A 22,046-nucleotide genomic window follows, 5' to 3' on the forward strand; every position below is an offset into this window, starting at 1 on the left:
CATGTAAATTTCAAGAGTCGTCGTAGGGAAATCCGCGGGGGATTTAAATATCCCCCGCGGCATTTAAATAAAAATGTCCGCCGCTTTTTTCCGGCTTTTAAAAAAGCCGGAAAAGAGCGTCTAGACTGGCCCCGATCCTCCGGAAAAAGTGCCCTTTTCCGGAGGCTCTTATTCCTACTTCAAAGTAAGAATAAGAGCCTCCGGAAAAGGGCACTTTTTCCGGAGGATCGGGGCCAGTCTAGACGCTCTTTTCCGGCTTTTTTAAAAGCCGGAAAAAAGCGGCGGACATTTTTATTTAAATGCCGCGGGGGATATTTAAATCCCCCGCGGATTTCCCTACGACGACTCTTGAAATTTACATGCCCCTTCCGGAAAAGGGGCCAGTGTAGACGTAGCCTGAAAATGTCCCAGAAAAAGCAACACAGCTAGAAGCAGCTGTGTGCTGCTGTTTCCCCTCCCCATCCCCCTCTCAGGGGAACACAAGAACCTTCCTAAAGATTTTTCCTGCTGCTCTGGAACCAGCCAATAGGAGCAGCAGGAGGCTGTGCCTGACTGCTCTGGTGGACTCTGGGAGCAGCCAGTAAAGCAGTAGCATGCAAGTACCAGGCCATGCCCTCTTCCCAACAGCCTTCCTCCACCCTTCTGCCCTTTAAACTGAGTAAGAGCCACGCGAGTGGTCTTAGATTTAAAAGGTGGCTCAGCTGGCACCATCCTGCATGGCTCTGCCATTTAAATCAAAGAAGAGCCACTGGTACAGGGCTCATCTGGGCTGCAGGCAGGGGAGAGGTACCAGGAACCCCGGCACAGGGTTCATCTGGGCTGTGGGAGAGAGGCATACAGAACAGATGGGCAGCTCAGCTGTGCTGTGGGGGGGGGGGGAGCACAGAGAATTGGTGCTGGGCTCAGCTGGGATGGAGGAATGTGCCGGGAACTAGCAGGGGGCTCAGCTGGGCTGCATGGGAGGAGGTGCCAGGAAGCCCAGTGAGAGAGGTGGCAACAGGGGGCTTGAATGACATCCCTTGGTCCAGAAAAATCCCTCATTTGGGACCAGAGGGTACTGGACCAGGGAGGTCTAACCCCTATCCAAGTCCTTTCCTGCACCTTCCCTCCTAGCCAGACACCATACTGTTAGGTAGCTAAATGAATTTAGAGATAAGACTGCAGGTGGTCCCCTAACAATATTAGATGCTCTGTCCCATTCTGTGACAGCAAAGATCTGTCATCTGGTGGTGTCCCTCCCTTCTCAATCCTTTCCCTTAATCAATCAAAGAGGACAATTCATTGTAGGTAAACCAAACACATGAAACGTTTATTTAGGGAAAAATTATACAAATAGGGAATTAAGGGGTAACCAAAAGTAGTTTAATAACAAAGAACAAGTTAACTTGTACAGCAGTCAATCCCAAAGCCCACTAAACAAAACAAGTCTCTGGCTGAGTCTAAATAATAAGGTTAGTATTGCAATAAGTTTATAGAAACCTTCTTCACAGTTCCCAAAATGGTCACTCAGGACCTCATATCTTGTGGCTCCTGTTGAGCCTTCAGAGAGGAGCACTGAGAAGAGCCCTTGTAGTCTTCCTCACACCAGTTGGTAAGTAATTGGCAAGGTTGCTGGCAGTGGTCTTATGTGGATTCTTCTGTATGACTGTGGCTGTCTGGTCCGGAGTCTAGATGACCTGGAAGGAAAACCCCCGTGCAACCTGCTGCTAGAATGGGCAGCACTGAGCTGTTCGGCTGCCAGCCTTTTGTGCAGTCTAAGGTGGGAAAACTCTGTGAGGGAGACCAGCACAGAGTTTGCTCCTACAGGGAAACTTCTGTGGTAAATCTGGTTTTGACTGGAACTTGTTTACCTTTCTGCTTCAAGGCAGGAAAACCTTGGCCTCTCAGACCCAGTGTCATGGGACTGATCTTCCATTAAACATTACAAACATAGGATTTTTACCCTTAACAGTACCCTCACTCTACTGCTGCTCCCTCCTGCTGGCCAGACACCCTATTCCTAGCCTGCTTCTGCACCCTACCTCCCACCCAAACCTCGCAAACTCTCCCCCTACTTCATCCAACCTCCCTCCCAGAGCCTGCACCCCCATCTCGATCCCATTCTCTGGAAGCCCTGTCACACACACAGAACCCCTTATTTTTGTCCACACCTCAGAACCTAAGGGGGGTCCATAAAATTCCCCAGAAAAGAAAATCTGGCCTATTGGAAGTCCTGAACCTCAGTCCTCCCTGAATCTTCCCCTCACCCAATGGAGCACAAGAAGAATGAGGTGTCTTAGTTGGGGGGAATGTCAGTGAGGGTTGGGGAGTTTGAGAGCAGTTTTTTTTTGTGTCACTTGTATGGCCCTATTTGTTTTCTCTGTGGGTCAGTGGTCCCTGACCCAGACAAAATTGCCTATCCCTACCATAACTAAATAAAACATTGAAACCTTTTGTGTTGTGCATAAATTAATATTTTACAATATTCTCATCAAAAACTAAGATGAGAAAGTTAAAAATGCTTAATCTGTTTGTAAGCAGGGTCAGGGTAAACTCTATCCTGACATCTAGTGGTGAACTGTGGCAAGTGGTGCAAAGAGACTTCAGGGGCTGAGCCCAATTTGCATAGACACACCCACCCTGTCTAGTATGTGCTCACAGCAGCCCAAATCGTCACTTTGGCCATTGTGGGAGCCCCAGTCTCTGTTATTAAGGCAGGGGGGATAAAAGTGTTGTTACCCTGATTATGGGAATCAAGGACAATGGAATGGTGGAACTGTTTATGCCAGAGGGATTCGCCATAAACTAAGTAGCACTCGCTAGACAAGGGGCATGGGTTCCAAACCCAGTCAATTTGAGAGAGGTTGGGGGCAGGTCTTTGTACCTGGTGGTGGGGCCCTGTTTAAAGGCCCAAACAACACTGGTTGCACTTCCTCCTCTCTTCCCTGTGGAATATCAGAGTTAATTTAGATTCTATTAGGAGTCTAGTTGTGAGCTGTGGAGTTATCTTCACTGTGGGCCAGTGGAGCACTAGTGCTAAGGCTCCTCTGTTATGAGCTGAAATCACAGTGCTGTGGGGGAGCCTGGTGCTGTGCTGCAGACCAGAGCTGAATTCACGGGTGCTGGGAGGAGCCTGGTGCTGTGCTGTGGGCAAGAGCTGAAATCACGGTTGTTGAGGGGTGCCTGGTGCTGTGCTGAAACCACTGTTGCTGAGGGGAGCTTGGTGCTGGGCTACTAGCAGAGCAGTTTGCAAGGGGCAACCAGCAAGTGCAGGCGGACAGTAGACGCAGCTGGCAGGGCAGCTTGCGGCTGGCGGAGCAGCGGCAGGAGCGTGGACTGAGATGGTTGGTGGATTTGCGGAGCTGGACAGTGGAGGCGGCTCACCTGAGTGTGGCGGAGTGACTCACGTTGACGGCGGAGCCATTGCCACCGCCGGACCACGTAAAGTGCATCGATCCCCACCCCCTCCAGGTTGGGATGGTGAAACCCTGCTGGGTGGACTTTTGAACCCTGGGGCGGCACTAAGCCAGGGCTGAGACTTTTGGGGTGTTGGACTTTTGGGACGTTGGGGAGATTTGTGGCTGGGGGGAGGGCCTTTGCTCATTGTTTGGTTGGTAAATCCGAGTTGAGTTGTGGTGTTTCCCCAATTTAATGCAGATGTGGTATTTCCCCAATTTAATGCAGATGTCTGTTACCTCATGTTATTAAAGGTTTGCTACCATACTGAGGCTCTGAGCTTGTGAGAGGGGAAGAATTGCCTCTTTTGAGGCACCCAGAGGTGTATGTAAGATTTCCCAGGTCACTGGGTGGGGGCTCGAGCCGGTGTTGTATTACCTCATTGGGAGGAGACCCCTAGATACTGAACCCGGCCCTTGCTGCTATTTACTGGGCCTGGCAGAAGGGTTACATGTTTAATAATTGAAAGTAAATCAGTCTCCTTAGCTGCAGCATTATCAAAATGGCTTGGGCATAATTATGTAATTAAAGGTGATTTTTCATTACCAACTGGTAGTCTGTGGAAAGGTTTACATTGAGCCACAGGCCAAAAACTTTGAGGACCCACTGAAATAAAGGTACTGCTGGCCACTCCACCCGAGACACCGCTGCAGGATCCCTGCTGCTCCACAAGAGCCCACAGAGAGATCGGGTCTATTATCACAGCAGTGAAATCACTGCATGACTCCACTGTGGATGATGGACAGTCTTTGGGTATATCTACAGTACAGCATTATTTTGAGTTAACTTAATTTGAAATAGTTAATTTGAATTAAACTAATTCAAATTAACACATCTACACACAAACCTATTTTGAAATAGCACATCCACATTGAGTGGATCTGGAACCGAAGTTAAGGCTGGGCAGAACCAGTGCCAGCTTAGGACTTAGTGGCTACGTCTACACTGGCATGATTTTCTGGAAATGCTTTTAACAGAAAAGTTTTCCGTTAAAAGCATTTTCGGAAAAGCGCGTCTAGATTGGCAGGATGCTTTTCCGGAAAAGCACTTTTTGCAGAAAAGCGTCCGTGGCCAATCTAGATGAGCTTTTCCACAAAAAAGGCCCAATCGTCATTTTCGTGATTGGGGCTTTTTTGCGGAAAACACTACTGTGCTGTCTACACTGCCCCTTTTCCGGAACAGTTTTCCGGAAAAAGACTTTTGCCTGAAGGGAGCAGCATAGTTTTTCTGGAAAAGCACTGATGATTTTACATTAGATTGTCAGTGCTTTTCTGGAAATTCAAGCGGCCAGTGTAGACAGTTGGCAAGTTTTTCTGGAAAAGCGGCTGATTTTCCAGAATAACTTGCCAGTGTAGACACAGCCAGTGTGTAGGGCTGCTGCCTGAGGCTAACTGAGCTCTGTGCTTAAAGGGACCCTACCCCCATCCCGGACAGACAGTTCTCAGGGTTCCCCGCTTGCTTGTCTACCTCAATGAGGGACAGCAAAGCAGTCCTGTCTTGGACTGACCTGAGTGCCCACACTCAGGACACCACAGCACTTGGCCACATGGAGCCAGAGCTGCCCCTGGGCATGCCAGTGTGTCTCGTGGGGTCATTGCCATCAGCCCGGCTGCACTTCCTGCAGGCTGCCATCCGGGGGGTCCATCGGGGGCCTGCCAGGATCCAGGAGGCCCTGCAGGAGAGTTTCCACCCCAAGGATCCTCAAAGCCACCCCGGTCCTCCCCACTGGGGGGCTCATGCCCCATTCCTCCCTCACGTCCTTCCACTTACACCTCCCTAGCCCCCCTTCCTGATGTCAAACAAAAGACATGCATGTTCAAAAATAGAAACTGGGTTTATTGAACAAAACTGTGGTGGGGGATGAACCTCTGGGGAGACTGGGAAAAGGAGGTGGGAGAGGGGAAGAGAGAGGGTGGGAGAGGGAATGCTGGAAGGAGGGAGCTAGAAGGGGGAAGAAGTGGGAGGGGAAGGGTTGGAGGTCTCGCCGGACCAACTTGATTTTCATGCAAACCTGCTCCTGGGTTTGCATGTGGCCTTTGGTGGCCAGGTTGGCAGCTATCCTGCCATAGACGGTGCATTCTGCCATCTAGTGCAGAGATCATGGACATTGGGGGCATCCCCACCAAACCTTCATAAGGTCCATGATCTCCACCCTGGACCAGGAAGGCGCTTGCCTTCTCCAGCCCCTGTCAGGCTCCTGGGAGCTGGCAGACTGCTCCTGGGGAGTGGTGGAGGGCTGGCTGCCAGTGGCTTGCTGGCTCATATTTTGGGGCCATTGCGTCAGGGGCCCCAGTGGCCACTAATGGCTCTTGGGCTCTTGGGCTGCTAATGGCTCTTGGGCTGCTAATTTTGCAGTAACTTAAAAAACGCAGTTGTAGTCCATCTCCTTAGGGATTTAAATTCTCATTCATCAGTTAACCGGTTAATGATAGGTCACATTGGGGCTGCCACCAGCTCCCAGTCCCTTCCGGAGCAGCCCTTGTCCACAGCAAGCTGGACTCCCCATGGAGAGAGGCTGCTCCGGACCCTGGTGCAGTCCCTGTCAGTGAGGTTCCCACAGACAGGGGCTACTCCAGATGACAGCAACTCCTGTCTACACTGGCCGCTTGATTTTGCACAAAAGCACTGACATTCTACTGTCCAAAATCAGTGCTTCTTGCGCAAATGCTTTGACGTTCCCATTTGGGCAAAAGCCCTTTTCCGGAAATGCTTTTGCGCAAAAGGGCCAGTGTAGACAGCTGAAAACTGTTTTGTGCATAAAAGCCCCGATGGTGAAAATGGCAATCAGGGCTTTCTTGCTCAAAACCGTGTCTAGATTGGCATGGACACTTTTCCACAAAAAACTTTTCCGTTAAAAGCAGTTGCAGAAAATCATGCCAGTCTAGACATAGCCTTCTGGAAGAAGCCCTGTTTTACAATGCTATACTGTAAATTTACTTGTGGAAGAACGCTCGTGTAATGTAGACAGCAGGCAAGTTTTTGCACAAGAACAGCTGTTCCTGCGCAAGAAGCTGCCAGTGTAGACAAAGCCGGGAAGAAGGGTTTTTCTCTCACTCTTCTTTGTTTGAGATCAGAGCAGTTTCTCCCAGGTATTGAGGGAAATGGGAGATGCTTTCTCTCTCCAAGAACAGACTTCCTGAAATGTGCAAGTAGAGAAATGTGTGGGGAGGGGGCGGGGCGCAGCCACTTTGAAAAGGCTCGCCGCCAGCGTGGTTGGGGGCAGCCTCCCCGCAGCGGCGGAGGAGCGGCCCCCAACCGAGGACAGACCCTGAGCACCACCCAGGCTGGCGGGCGGCCAGACCTTGGCCCCGGGGCCATAGGGACAGCCGTCGCCACCAGCGGTCGGCCAGCCCCTCCTCCGACGAGGGCCGAACCCCACCACGCCGGACTCAGAGGGAACAGCCAAGCCGAGAGCGAACCCGGCCAAGGGAGCTCTCCCCGGTGACTTCCCCCAGACGACCCAGGATCCGAGCGACCGAGCCAGGGTAAGTTCTGGGGGTTGAGGCGGCACCGCCAAGAGCCACCAGGAGGGAGGAAGGAGCCCGGGGCAGGACACTTTTGGTGTCCATGGGTGGACGGGTTACGGAGGGAGTGACCCCCCGTCCACTGCGCCGGGGCACTAGCAAGCCCCGACGCTCAGGGCCCCGGGCTGGGACCCGGAGAGAGGGTGGGACCGGGTCCCCCTCCCTCTCCTAGAGGAGCATCCCGCTCCCAACGACCATAGCTGTAGCGAAGTACAAGTCGGGACCCCATGAGGGGGGAGATCCCAGACTAGGGGCTTCGGCCCCATCCCGCAGGGACAGGTAACTATTTTAGGGTTTGCTGATCCCCCTTCTGTCCGGACTTGGGCCCCATAGCAGGAACCCGGGGTACAACGAGGGACCAAAAGAGGACAAGAGGGTCCGCAGACACCCCCCCTCAGACTAAGAGGGGGTGATCGCACCCTGAACCCCTCACAAGCCACCAGAAACACCTCACCACAGCGGGTTGCAGTCGCCAGAGTGTAGCTCCCACACCCAGGGAGAGGCTCCCAAGAATGAGCTTAAGGTCAAGCTTGGTCAGGACCAGGAAGGCATCTGTCGCAAAGTGCTGCAGCAGCATGGCCATGTGGGGCCATCATATGCCCAGGGACAGCTCCAGCTCCAGGACACAAGGGAAAAATCTGTGGCATCCTAAAAAGAGGAGGACAGCCACAGTGGGCACTGCAAGAGCTTTGCTGTCCCTCAAAGAGGTAGGCAAGCATGCAGCAGAAACAGAGAAAGGGCTGTCCAGGAGGCGGGGTCCCTTTAAGCGTGTCATCTCTGCAAGGCTCTGGCACAAGCACTCAGAAGCAGCTGGTGACCTAAAGCCCTTCCTGAAGTGGTTCTGGGTGGCCAATCTGTCTGGATGCTCTTGCTCAAAGAAGCAGATCACTTTTTTTATATGCTGTTGTATGTGGACGCAGTCTTTCACAAAATGTTTTTTTGGAAGATCTCTTCAGAAAAGAACTTCTTTCAAAAGAAGCCTACCATCTAGACAGTGCGGCAGAAAGCAGAGAAGCTGGGGCTGTGTGGGAGATAGGAATGGGACAAAGGGAGCAGAGAAGGAATTTAATGGAGAAACAGGGGTCTTCTGCCTGGGTTTGACACAGAGACCTCTTGCATGTCAGACAAATAGGATAACACAACAGGACAAAAACAACAGACACTCTCCTCACCACAGCTCAGCCACTCAGTGCATCCCAGGGCACCGAACAAGTGTGTCCTTGAATGGCACTCTCTTCTAACTAATCAGCTTTGTGGGGAGGACCATGGAGGAGTATTGGGAGGCAATGACTCTCACAGAGAGTCCATGACAATGGATAGGTGGGACAGGCTGCAGGGCAAGGACAATCTCAGAGACACCCCCTGTGGCTTTCCTGCATGGGCTTTTCTTCTTGAGGTCTGAGGACTGAGAGAGTATGTCTACATTGCATTCCTCCTTTGAGAGAGAAATTGCAAATGAAGCATGGATTTCAATTTCCCATGCTTCATTTGCATAATGGTGGCCGACCGCTTTTCCAAAATAGCATATTTCAAGAAAAAAAGGGGTTATTTTGAAAAGAACCCCTTCCTTCAAAATAACACTTAAACCTCATTTTTTAAAGGAGGAATGCAATGTAGCCATACCCAGAGAGAATTCAGAGTAATGAATGTGAGCATGAGGAGGAGCTTCTTAGGAGCTTTCTTTCCCACACTCGACTCAGCTAGAAGATAGATGTCCCCGGGGAGAAGATAAGAGTCTCTGAGATGTTCAGTACCAATGCAGCCTGATCCACCTGGCCATTCAGGCCAAACAAAAGGCATGTACAATACTTGGTTAAGGTGGGGGTTCCCCCCGCAATGGGCCTTTGTCCCTTAGAATCACTGCGGATATTGTGTTTTATCTTGTGCGGTTTCCCTTTTCCCTGTTCCCTCCTCATTGGCAGGGAGGAGGCCGCTCTCTAGCCCTAGTGGTGGGAAACCCTCACACAGAGATGGGACAGGCAGATGCTTTGAGAGCAATCCCTATGGGTGACTGAGACGTCCCTGGGCCATTTAGGGAAAGAACTTTCTAACTTCTACCCCTCAGAGACTCAGTGCTAATTGGATGAGCTGGGGGCAGGGGAAGGGAGAGGGGGAGGGGGCAGTGACAGGGAGGAGACTTAGGACTTTGTGGTTCTCTTTAAGGCCCAACAAATGAGCCAGAACCAATCATCTGCCTGAATAATTGTTCTGCTTCTCGCCATTGGTTATCTCTGAGCAGTTCCTGAGTCTCTTTAATGTTCTAGTGCTTCTAAACTACTGGATGAAAAGTCAGTAGGAAGGGCTATTTTGAGGTCACTTTATTCTGATCAGTCAGGGTGTGAAACTTCAGAGTGATGGTGAGTTTGAAAGTCAGACATCTGGTTCCCATCCCAATGCTGCCCCGGACTGGCTATGTGACATCAGACAAGGTCCTTTGCCTTTCTCAGCCTTTGTGTCTTCCTCCAGCCATTGGGGGTAACAATCCTGTGCTACCTGCCCTATGGCAAGGGCGACTAGGGAACTGTCACAAGCAGCAGTGTGTAATATGAGGTGTCCTATTACCTGGAGTCAGTACAGATATCCCCCCAACCAGTGCACACAGAGCCAGAAGCAGGTGATTACTCCTGTGGCCACTAGATGGTGCCTCCCACTTCCCCAATATCTGATTGTGATGTTTGATGATCTGATCTGGCCATCTCAATTCAATGTGACCAATGGGGGTCTGCTGTCTAACAGGTGCAACAGCCAATGTGTGTGTAAGGGGACTGTTGACCCCTCACTAAAACTCATCGCGGAGGATGGGGTGTGGGGAGGAGGTGTTGGTTGACTAGCCACAGCCCAAAAGGAAGGGGAAGAGTCAATGGGACAGCCTCCAGGAGATGCCAACACTCCAAATCAACCTGATTGACAGAGCCGTCAGGCTAATGAGAGAACCAGGAGAGGGGAGGGTTCTACTGCACATGAGTTGCATTTCTGGGACAGAGAGACTGAGTCTAGACCAGTGCATGAAAATCACATTCCTTCCCCAAGACTCCCCACTCCTCTTCCTTGAGGCTTCATTCGCTCTGTTCCCCTCCTCTTCATCACTTGCTATCCCCAGCCCTTATACACGCTCAGGGTATGTCTACACTACAAAGTTAATTCGAACTAACAGACGTTAGTTCGAATTAACTTTGATAGGGGCTACACATGCAAACCGCTAGTTCGAACTTAATTCGAACTAGTGGAGCGCTTAATTCGAACTAGGTAAACATCATTCTACGAGGACTAATGCCTAGTTCGAATTAAGTAGTTCGAATTAAGGGCTGTGTAGCCACTTAATTTGAACTACTGGGAGGCTAGCCCTCCTCAGCTTTCCCTGGTGACCAATCTGGGCACCACCAGGGAAACTCTTCTGCCCCCCTCCCGGCCCCGGAGCCCTTAAAGGGGCACGGGCTGGCTACGGTGCCCGTGCCAGGTGCAAGCCTGCCAGCACCCAGCCAGCAGACCCTGCACCTGGCATGGCTTGAGCCAGCCACCCGCTGCCACCCAACCCTCCGCCTCTTCCCGGGACCAGGCTGGCGGCTCCCAGGAGCCTGCCCAGGTCTGCAAGAGGTGGGCGGCCGCCTGGTCTAATGCGGAGATCGTGGACCTCATCCACGACCTCCGCACTAGGCACAGGAAAGTGGCCGTCTAGGGCAGGATAGCTGCCAGCCTGGCCACCCAGGAGCAGGTTTGCATGAAAATAAAGGTGGTCCACTGAGACCCCCGACCCTGAGCCCTGAGCTTAGAATGGCCGTACTGGGTCAGACCAAAGCTCCATCTAGCCCAGTAGCCAGTCTGTCAACAGCGGCCAACACTAGGTACCCTGGAGGGGATGGACCGAAGACAATGACCAAGCCATTTGTCTCGTGCCATCCATCTCCAGCCTTCCACAAACAGAGGCCAGGGACACCATTCCTACCCCCTGGCTAATAGCACTCCATGGACCCAACCTCCATGACTTGATCTCACTTCTCTTTAAACTCTGTTCTAGTTCTAGCCTTCACAGCCTCCTGCAGCAAGGAGTTCCATAGGCTGACTATTTGGTTTGTGCAGAAGAACTTTCTGCTGTTAGTTTGAAGCCTGCTACCCATTCATTTCATTTGGTGTCCTTTAGTCCTTCTATTATGGGACCTAATGAAGAACTTTTCTTTATGCACCCTCTCCACATCACTCATGCTTTTATAGACCTCTATCATATCCCCCCTCAGTCTCCTCGTTTCTAAGCTGAAAAGTCCCAGTCTTTTTTGCTTCTCTTCATATGGGACCTGTTCCAAACCCCTGATATTGTAGTTGCCCTTCCCTGTCCCACCCTCTCTCTTCCCCTCTCCCACCTCCTTTTCCCAGTCTCCCTGAGTTTTGTTCAATAAAGAGAGTTTCTATTTTTGAACACACGTGTCCTTTATTTTGTACATCAGGAAGGGGGGCTAGGGAGGGGTAAGTGGAAGGAGGTGAGGGAGGAATGGGGTACGAGCCCACAATGGGGAGGACTGGGCTGGCTCTGTGGGCTCCTCGGAGTGGAAGCTCTCCTGAAGCCCCTCGATTGACTCCCCCCCTCCAGATGGCAGCCTGCGGCAAGTGCAGCCAGGCTGATGGCCGAGTGCTGTGATGTGCCAAGTGTGGGCACTCAGGGCACTCCAAGCCAGGAGTGCTTTGCAAGTGGGGAACCCCTGTGAGCTGTCTGTCCGGGGTGGGGGGTCGGGTCCCTTTAAACACAGTCCTCGGCTAGCCTGAGACAGCAGCTCCATGCTCTAAGTCCTAATCTGATGCCCTGCTGGCACTGCTTCCGGCCACCCTTAACCTCAGTTCAGGGTCCACTCAGTGTGGACATGCTAGTTTGAATTAGCAAAACGCTAATTCGAACTAGTTTTTAAGTCTAGATGCACTAATTCGAATTAGCTTAGTTCGAATTAACTAATTCAAACTAAGTTAGTTCGAATTAGCGCTGTAGTGTAGACATACCCTCACTAGGTTGAGACAGGAGCTGTGTTGTGGGAATGAGGGATTTGGGTGTGGGAAGGGGTGAGGAGTACAAGCTCTGGGAGGGAATTTGGATGCAGAAGGGGATGTTGGTTCGGGGAGGGGGCTCCAGACTGAGGAGTGTTGGGTTCAGATGGAAGGTTGTGCTGAGGAAGCCATGGGATTGTGGATGTGAGGTGCAGGAGTTTGGGCTGGATATGTGAGGGACTCAGGGCAAGAAGGTTGTGAGTATGATGGGCTCAGGACACAGATCTGTGGTGTGTGGATGGTACAGGAGTGTTGTGGCAGAAGACTGAGGATGTGGGCATGCAGGTGTTTGGGGATATAAGAGGCTCAGGACGGGGGGTATGATAGGCTCAGATTTGGGGTCAGGTGGTGCAGGAGTGTTATGATGCTGCAGTGAGATCAGGGCTTGTTGACCACGCTTCATTTTTAAATAAAATATTATGTCAAACTCAAAAGGTTTTAGCATTGTCTTTATGAGAGGGGTGAGGAACCTGTTTTGAGTCAAGGGTCACTGACCCACAGAAAAGTCAGTTGGAGCCACACAAGTGAGATGCAAAAAACAAACAAACCCACAACCCTCCAAAAAACCCAGCACCAATAAGCCTCACTAATATGGTCCCAAATGTGCTGGTGGGGGCAGGGGACAGAGTGAAAGTTAGTGCTGGGGCTGGGGCGAGGGTGGAAGGATGCTGGTTCAGGCGGCGTGGTGCTCGGGCAAGGTGCAGGGGCAGGCAGGTGGCAGAGTGCTGGAGTCAGGGACATGGTCCTGCTGGGCATTAGGGTGACTGGCAGGGTGCTGGGACAAGGAACAGGGTGCTGCTGAGTACTAGTGTGGATGGCAGTGTGCTGGGGCCAGGGTGGTGCTGAGTCCTGGGGTGTGAGGCAGGGTGCTGGGGCCAGGGATAGGGTGGTGTTAGGTGCTAGGGTGGATGGCAGGGCTGCCAAGAAGCGGGATAGGGATGAGGTGGAGGATCTGGGAGGGAGGTGGGGGGCGGAAGGGGGCAAGGTCTGAGTGGTAGGTAGGGTGCAGAAGCAGGCTGGATGTAGGGGAGGGAGCAGGAGCAGATTGGAGGTATGGTGCTAGGGTGGATGGCAGGGCTGCCAAGAAGCGGGATAGGGATGAGGTGGAGGATCTGGGAGGGAGGTGGGGGGCGGAAGGGGGCAAGGTCTGAGTGGTAGGTAGGGTGCAGAAGCAGGCTGGATGTAGGGGAGGGAGCAGGAGCAGATTGGAGGTATGGTGCTAGGGTGGATGGCAGGGCTGCCAAGGAGCGGGATAGGGATGAGGTGGAGGATCTGGGAGGGAGGTGGGGGGCGGAAGGGGGCAAGGTCTGAGTGGTAGGTAGGGTGCACAAGCAGGCTGGATGTAGGGGAGGGAGCAGGAGCAGATTGGAGGTATGGTGCTAGGGTGGATGGCAGGGCTGCCAAGGAGCGGGATAGGGATGAGGTGGAGGATCTGGGAGGGAGGTGGGGGGCGGAAGGGGGCAAGGTCTGAGTGGTAGGTAGGGTGCAGAAGCAGGCTGGCTAGGGGGAGGGAGCAGGAGCAGATTGGAGGTATGGTGTCTGGCTGCGAAGGAGGGTGTAAGGAGGGGACTTGGGTAGGAGTTGGACCTCCCTGATCTGGCACCCTCTGGACCTGACCGGTCCCAGATGAGGGATTTTTGGACCAGGGGAGGTCATTTCAGGGCTCCTGGTTCCCCCCTACCCACTAGGCTTCTTTGCACCTCTATCCCCTGCAACCCAACTGAGCTAACAACCCCCGCTGGTTCCCTGCACCTCCCCCAAAACCATCCCCCACAATCCAAGGGAGTGCAGCATCAGTTCCCTGCTGCTCCTCACAGCCCAGCTGAGCTGCCCGTCTGTTCCATATGCCTTCCCTCATCCACCTCAGCCCAGCTTGAGCCCCGCACTGGTTCCCTACATGCCTCCCCCACAGCACAGCTGAACCCCGTTTCCCTGCACCTCCCCCAAGCCCCGAAAATTACAGAGCCAAGTGCCGATTCCCTGCCCTTCCTTCCCCTTGAGTCTAACCCCAGTTCCCGGCACCTCCCTCCTCCTGCATCCAAACTGAGCTCTGAGCTCCACACACACCCCCACCCTGCAGCCCAGCCCAGCCCAGCTCCCCAGACCACCCCACTCTGCAACCCAGCTGAGCTCAATTTCCCTGCACCTTCCCCTAAACCATGCAGACATGCTGAGCCAGCACTGATTCCCTGCCCCTGCCTCCCTCCCCCCCTCCCTCCCCTTGTGTCTACACTGGCGCGATCTTGCGCCAAAACTTGCTTCCTCTCTACACTGGCCATGTGTTCTTGCACAAGTACACTGATGTTCTCGTGTATGAAATCAGGGCTTCTTGCACAAAAACTATGATGCTCCTGCTGAGGAATAAGCCCTTTTGGCCCCTTGCTCAAGAGGCCAGTGTGGACAGGCAACGTGAATTTCTTGTGCAAGAAAGCCTTATGGCTAAAACGGCCATCAGCACTTTCTTGGGCAAGAGAGCGTCCACACTGCCATAGATGCTCTTGTGCAAAAGCACAGCTTGCACATGGCAGTGTGGACGTGTTCTTGCACAAGATGGTCTTGCGCAAGAACCTGTCAGTGTAGACATAGCCTAAGAGTTTCCTCGCATGAGCAAAATTAATTTTGTGTTGTGCACCAGTACTGAGTTCATGTGGCTTATTTTGATGTGCCACTGTTGCACCCAAGTTATTAATAAATATTTTTAAACCTTTACCTTTTCTCTCTGCTGCCATGTCTCCTCCCCTTGTTCCATCAGCTCTCCTGGTGCCTGCTGCCTCCCAACTCCTCACCCTCCTCTGCTGTCCTGACTCCTGCCCTTCTCACTGCCCTCAGCTCTCCTGCAACCTGCTGCCCTACACCAGCCCTTCTCTCTCCCTTGTGCCCACACCTCCAGTAGCCCCACTCTGATCATATGAGCCACCCCTTCTCATACCCTCTTCTAACACTTCCCTCTACACACCTGCCCTGCGTCTCTCCTCTGGTGGTAGTCCCTCCCCTGCAGGTGTCTGCCCTTCTGCTTCACCCCCAGAATCCCTTGGCACTTGCACCTTCTCTTACTCCTGCACCCACTGGGAGGGGATCATTACCCTGATGTGAGGGGGGAGGGCTGACACTGGGAAGGAAGGTTCTGTCACCTAGCACCTGAAGGCTTATGGTCATCACCAGAGGAATTGTCTGACCCACAGCAGAGCTGAGCAGTGGGGGGGGGGGGGTTGTCTGGGACATGCAAGGAACAGACCCATGTTTCATAGGTGGTTTGTGATGTCCCCATGCCACAGAGCAGGGTTACGAGTTTTCTTTTAACCTTTCTCATTTTCCCTTAATTTGTTTTAAAAATGGCATTTGCTTTGAGCTGTATGCAGCCACAGAATCACAGAACTGCTCTCATGACAGGACCAAGCACCATCTACACCATCCCTGATATGTGATTATCTAATCTCCTCTTAAAAATCTCCAGTGATGGTGTCAGGGCTGTTCCCTCCTCTCACACTTTGAGTGCAGAAGATGAGGGCCCGCAAGATATAAAATATCTTCCCTCTATAGGCTTCTGCTTAAAAGCTCCCCAAAGCCACAGATTCCCTGGCCTTGGGAGATAGGCTGCACCAAGTGAAAATCCCTTTTTTCTTGAACCCAGGATGAAGCATTTGGAACTTCTTCCAGAGGGGTACCCCACACTCTTCTACCACAAGAGACCTTGGGGGGCAGGAAAAAAAAGGAATCCTGTAATTTCTGCTAGATGAACTTTCAGTCTTAGGCATGGATATACAGACCTATTACCGTCCAGGAAACAAGAATCAAATCTTTGCCTTAAAAAAGGTGATTTTATTAACAAAACAAAATGATATACTTGATAAAGCATACTTGATTGCTAGATGTTTTAACGCAACTGAGAAAAGAACAAATTAAAAACAGAAATTCATTCCTGGGATTCAGCTTAAGGTTACAGTCTGTGGGTATGTCTACACTACCCCCCTAGTTCGAACTAGGGGGGTAGTGTAGACATACCCTGTGTGTGTTTCGGGGAAAGACATGGACTTAGCACACAGAAGTTTAACTATACAACAAAACAAAGAAAATAACCTGATCACATTTCCTATCTACTCACATGCCCATGCTCCAAAGTCCAGTCTATTTCCATGCCCCATATTCTTTGGCAATTGTGCCTGGTTCAATTTACTTTGTTCCCCCAGCTCCTGGCTTAAAACGCACACAAAGTAAAACAGCAAGCAGGTATCTCTTCCAATTCAAATGTCAATATTTTCTTTTTATTGGTTCTTCAGGCTTCCTGTCAACACTTTCTAGTTTAACCCTTTGGTTACAGAATGCTGGGATGTTGAGAAAAGGCTAGCACTCCTCTCTATCACACACCTCTCAAATCACAAATAGTGCTGGACTGGTTGGTCCATGTTGGCTGTGATTTCTTTTCTGGAGGTTTAGGAGAAAACAAAATGTTTTCACACACTAAATTCACACACTAAATTCACTAGTGAATACACAAAGAATGAAACAAGATCCCCTGCATGCATGAAATACAGTGACTTAAAAGGAGAGTTTTAACTGGCTTAGGCTGGAAAACTTTCATAGGAGAGTGCATCAACCACTTTGTTAGAAGCTCCTGAGATTTGTATGTCAAAGTCAAGGTCTTGGAGAGCCAAACTCCACTAAAGGAGTTTCTTGTTAGTCTGTTTGAGTGTGTGAAGCCACTTCAGAGCAGAATGGTCAGTCTGCAGATGAAAGTGTCATCCCCAAATATATGATCATAGCTTCTCTAATTGCATATACAATAGTGTAGCCTTCCTTCTCGGAGACAGACAAGTGGCTTACCCTCTCAGAGAGTTTTTTAATGAAAAACAAAATAGGGTGGAATTGATCTGGACCTGCTTGCATCAAAACTGCCCGCATACTACGTACTGACACATCCATAGTGACAAAGAAAGGTTTGTCAGTCTGGGGCCTATAGGACAGCATCAGACATAATAGCAGTCTTAAGCTACTTGAAAGCTTCCTGACACTTCCTAGTCCACTTTATTGCATTTGGTTGCTTTTTTTCTGGTCAGGTCTGTCAGTGGATCTACTGCTGCTGTTATAGATACCAGTCTGGGATCTGGCTCTACCATCTCCATCTCTGTTTCTGGCTCTGGGGTATTAGGAGATATAGATTGGACCCCTGTAAATGGTTCAAGGATGGGGCTAGGCCTGGAGGCCTGCTTAACTCTGCTGCGGGTAACCACTGTCACCTTCTAAGCTTGTCTCAGATAGTTAGCTAAGTGCTCTCCCACCAGCATAGGAAAGGGATAATCCAAGTTCCTGACAGCCCTTGTATGTAACAGGCAACGTGGATGTAGGCAGGTCAAAAGAGTCTGGATTCAAAAGTTGAACAATTACTTTAGACTCTGGGTTGATGAGTTCAGGGTCCATTAGGGACTGGTGGATTGCAGACACCTGTGCTCCAGTGTCTCTCCAGGCAATAACCATCTTCTCACTCACACTCAGTTTCCCTTTGCTCTGAGGGTATCCAGGAGACATCTGGGCTTGAGGCCTCTTGGTTTGACCCCAGTGCAATGAATTGCACTTTGGTGGTGCTCTTGGGGCAGTCAGCTTTCATGTGCCTCAACTCATTATGTTTAAAATATCGCCCAGCTGGCTTGTCACTGGAGCAAGGTGGATTGCTAGAGAATGAGGTTGTGTGATGAGAGAGTGGCTGTTGCCTCCCTTGGCTTGTCCCTGGTGGTGGTTCTCCATGGGTGCCCCTTCTGGTACACCCTCAAATGCTTGTCAGGATTCTTTTCCCTCCATCACCATCAGTCACCTGGCTCTGGTTCTTCCCACCTTTGTTATGGTGTTGGGCTTCCCATCTTGGATGTATCTTTGGAGATCTTTAGGAAGACCCTCCAGGAACTGTTCCATTTTCATCAGGAGAGTTGTCTCTTCCATAGTCTTAATATTTGCTCCTGATATCCATGTGTCCCAGTGTTTTAAAAATCTGATAAGCATGTTAGGGTAATGCCACATCTGGTTTCCCTTTTAGGGCTCTGAAATCATAGAATCATAGAACTGGAAGAGACCTCAGAAGGTCATCAAGTCCAGCCCCCTGCTCTAGGCAGGACCAAATGGTGACGGGCATGTTCAATGATGAGCCCCATCCTAATTGTGGCCTCTTACTTAAAAAGTTCGTAATTATTCATGTTTTCCCCAGGCATTTCAGCTGCCATGTCTGCTAAGGGTCAACTGAATTGTGGCCTGAGCTCCATCATGTACTCGACTTTGGGGAGTTGTACCCCAGGCAGGCCCTTTGAAAATTCACTAAGAAGGCCTTTATATTATCTCCTGCCTGGTATAATAGGTACTTCTTGGGTTGGGGAGAATTAATTGGAGGGGTAATCAGTGTAGTTGGAGTGTCAGGCTTCTAGGTAGGGATGTTAACTGGTTAACCAGGCCTTGCCAATTAATACCAGTGGCAAGGGCCAGGGAAGCCACAGCCACAGCGGGGCCAGGCAGCAAGACCCTGACCACTGATGGACCCCACAGCCATGGGTGGGGCTAGACAGCAGGACTTGAGTTGAAACAGTTAACTGATTTGAATGCTACTGTTTAACCAGGTAGCTGTTTCAACATCCTTACTTCTCAGCTTGCCCTTAGTTAGAGATCTGCCTGTTTTAAGGACACTCTCCCATCCTGAGGACAATGGCATATGGGGGAGGGGCATGAACACACCCCTCTGCTTGTGCCCTGACAAGGTTACATTTTGGGCACTTTTGCCTTTTTTTCCCCTGAGTCAGTAAAGAGAATTAACCTTATTTCCCAGCTTTCAGTATCCAGCAGCTTATAAGTTCATAAAATGCCAAATATTGCCAGACTCATGCCAAGATCAGGAGAGCTGGTGATACTTGTGATATGTATTTCACACCTAGACGCACTTAATGGCAACCACAGAATGAGCTTTAGAGAGTCAATGGTGAGGGATGATGCACTCATTTTTTTATGCTTTATAGATTACTACACTTTGGATTAGACGGGGAGGAAAGTGAAGAGTTTAGGATGAAGAGGACCCTGTCCAGAAGTATGGGCAAAGAGGGCACAATGCAGGATTGGAGATAAAGGGTGCACAGGATGAGGTTACGGGGTAAGGGAGCCCATAGATGCAGGAATGGTGGGAGCAAGGCTTGGTGGGAGTGAGACTGGGTGCCAAACCAGCTAGTTTTAAGAGAGAGAGAGTGTGTGTATAAAAAAATACGTGTGTGAGATCCAAACAAGCACACATGATATCAATACTGGTGCATGAGACAAAATTCTTAGCAGGAACACTGGTAAAGGGTTCCAGCTGGGGGTGTGATTTCAAAGATGGAGGGGATAGACATGTAGACCACTGAAAGGCTACATCCCAGAGAGATTTCCGCAAGCTCTCTCCCCCAGCTCAGATGCTATTGTGAAAGGGGATGGGGAAGAGACTAGGAGTGTAATAGTATAGTCGATTAACCAATAAGCAAAAGCTTATAGGTTAATTCTACAGACTATATGCATTTACTCCCTGCTCCTTGCCAGCAAATTTTTTTAGCAGGCTGGCCAGCAGCCCAGCTCACTCCTGGCTTGAACTGAGTCTGGGACCTACCCCTGCTGCAGCTCTGAATTTAAAGGGTATTAGGAGTTAGGCGGCTAGGCAGCCCAGCTCAGTTCTGGCTTGCGCTGTCTGGGAGCTCAGACACCACCCCCCCCCCCACTGGACAGGGATTGCTGCCTCTGTCTCAGAGGTAGCAGTGCAGGGTGGTAGGGAGTTGGTCCACGAGTTTTTAAACTGGCTCCCCCTCATGAACCAGCTCTAACCTGGCATCCCGACTGCTGTCTCTGATACAGAGTCAGCAGTATGAGGTGGCAAGAGGCTCCCTGGGAGTGGGGCCAGAGTATGCTAGCTGCCAGCCCCACAGATGGGGACTAGACTAGTTGACTAATGGATAACAATTCATGAGGTTAATCAACTATTCAATTAACCAATATTTAACATCCCTAAAAGAGACACCGCTCCTTGCCATGGCAGCTTTGGGGCTGAGGGATAGGCCTCTGGCCACAGCAGGTCTCGGCCAGGGTTGAGATATTTCCCCCCTCCTCAAGCCCTATGAGCTCACATGGCCTTGAATAGGCTGTGGCATGACCACACAGCTTAAAAGGAACTCAGGTTATAGGGTTTCTCCCCTGTGGGTTCTCCAATCTCTAACAAGATTTCAGCTCTAACTGAAGTTTTTCCTACAGTCAGAGCAGCTGAATAGTTTCTCTCTTCTGTGGATTCTTTTATGTTTAACAAAGTTGCACTGGTTTATGAAGCCTTTTCTGCAATCAGAGCTGTTATGGGGTAGCTATTTTCTATGTATTACCTGATGGTTAGTAAGGCAGAAGCACTGACTGCAGCTTTTCCCGCAGTGAGAGCAGATGAAGGGTTTCTCTCCTGTGTGGGTTCTCCTATGGGTAACAAGGTATGAGTTGCAACTGTAGCTTTTTCCACAGTCAGAGCAGCTGAAAGGTTTCTCCCCTGTGTGGGTTCTCCAATGGATAACAAGGTTTGAACTCTTACTGAAACTTTTCCCACACTCAGAGCAGGTGAAGGGTTTCTCCCCTGTGTGGGTTCTCCTATGGGTAACAAGATCTGAGCTCTCCCTGAAGCTTTTCCCACAGTCCAAGCAGCTGAAGGGTTTCTCCCCTGTGTGGGTTCTCCTATGGTTAAGTAAATGTGATCTCTGATGGAAGCTTTTCCCACAGTCAGAGCAGCTGAAGGGTTTCTCCCCCGTGTGAGTTCTCCTATGGGTAACAAGTTGTGATCTTTGATAGAAGCTTTTCCCACAGTCAGAGCAGTTGAAGGGTTTCTCCCCTGTGTGAGTTCTCTTATGGGTAACAAGATCTGAGCTCCCTCTGAAGCTTTTCCCACAGTCGGAGCAGCTGAAGGGTTTCTCCCCTGTGTGGGTTCTCCAATGGATAAGAAGGTATGAGTTGCAACTGTAGTTCTTCCCACAGATATAGCAGTTGAAAGGCTTCTCTCCAGTGTGCGTCCTCCTGTGTTTCACAAGGTTTGAACTCTTACTGAAACTTTTCCCACACACAGAGCAGGTAAAGGGTTTCTCCCCTGTGTGCGTTCTCCTATGGGTAACAAGGGCTGAACTCTCCCTGAAGCTTTTCCCGCAATCAGAGCAGCTAAAAGGTTTCTCTCCTGTGTGAGTTCTCCTATGAATAACAAGGTGTGAGCTACAACTGTAGCTTTTCCCACAGTCATAGCAGTTGAAAGGTTTCTCTCCGGTGTGCGTCCTCCTGTGTTTCACAAGGTTTGAACTCTTACTGAAGGTTTTCCCACACTCAGAGCAGGTAAAGGGTTTCTCCCCTGTGTGGGTTCTTCTATGGGTAACAAGGTGTGAGCTACAACTGTAGCTTTTCCCACAGTCAGAGCAGGTGAAGGGTTTCTCCCCTGTGTGGGTTCTCCAATGGGTAACAAGGGCTGAGCTCTCCCTGAAGCTTTTCCCGCAGTTGAAGCAGCTGAAGGGTTTCTCTCCTGTGTGGGTTCTCCTGTGTCTAACAAGGTGTGAGCTGCAACTGTAGCTTTTCCCACAGTCAGAACAGGTGAAGGGTTTCTCCCCTGTGTGGGTTCTCTTATGTCTAACAAGGGCTGAACTCTTACTGAAGCTTTTCCCACAGTCAGAGCATTTGAAGGGCTTCTCTCCTGTGTGGGTTCTTTCATGTTCAATAAGAGTTGCACAGTCACTGCAAGTGCAGGGTGACTGTTGATGGAAGATTTTCCGTTGAACGATTTTGTTTCTTTTCTTCCCTATGCTTCTATGACTGGATTTACCCTGTCCTTCTCCTGGATGGTTTCCCTGCTGCATTTCTGGGCTATGCTGACTCTCACAGGTCTCTCCCTGCTCAAGACTCTGCAAAACATGGCCTTTAGATCTTCCTAATAACATCCCACTTGGAGCCATTCGCTCTGATCCTTCCTGCTGAAGACTGTTCTCATTCACCATCCCATCACCTGCTGGGATAGAGAAAGAATCCAGACAGGAGTTATTCTCTATGATGAACTGAAAG

General features: G+C 50.6%; 1 protein-coding gene across 6 annotated transcripts in view; it reads right to left on the reverse strand.

The window, feature by feature from the left end:
• Nucleotides 1-1,281: 1,281 nt before the first annotated feature.
• The window catches only part of LOC142818214 (uncharacterized), a 43,666-nt gene continuing 22,901 nt past the window's right edge, over nucleotides 1,282-22,046 (reverse strand). For 2 of the 6 annotated variants that reach the window (XR_012898282.1, XR_012898284.1), the window contains 2 exons: nucleotides 15,986-21,990; nucleotides 1,282-15,948 (listed from right to left, as the gene is read on the reverse strand). Coding sequence is in view for 1 of the 6 variants with exons in the window: in XM_075912884.1 (XP_075768999.1) it covers nucleotides 20,333-21,993 (1,661 nt within the window). In the remaining 5 variants the exon portion in view is untranslated. Of the gene's footprint in view, nucleotides 15,949-15,975; nucleotides 21,994-22,046 lie in introns of those variants that run through there. The other 4 variants (XR_012898283.1, XR_012898280.1, XR_012898281.1 and 1 more) reach the window with 3 other exon arrangements.

Source organism: Pelodiscus sinensis, chromosome 31, assembly GCF_049634645.1.
Source record: "Pelodiscus sinensis isolate JC-2024 chromosome 31, ASM4963464v1, whole genome shotgun sequence".
Taxonomy (NCBI): domain Eukaryota; kingdom Metazoa; phylum Chordata; order Testudines; family Trionychidae; genus Pelodiscus; species Pelodiscus sinensis.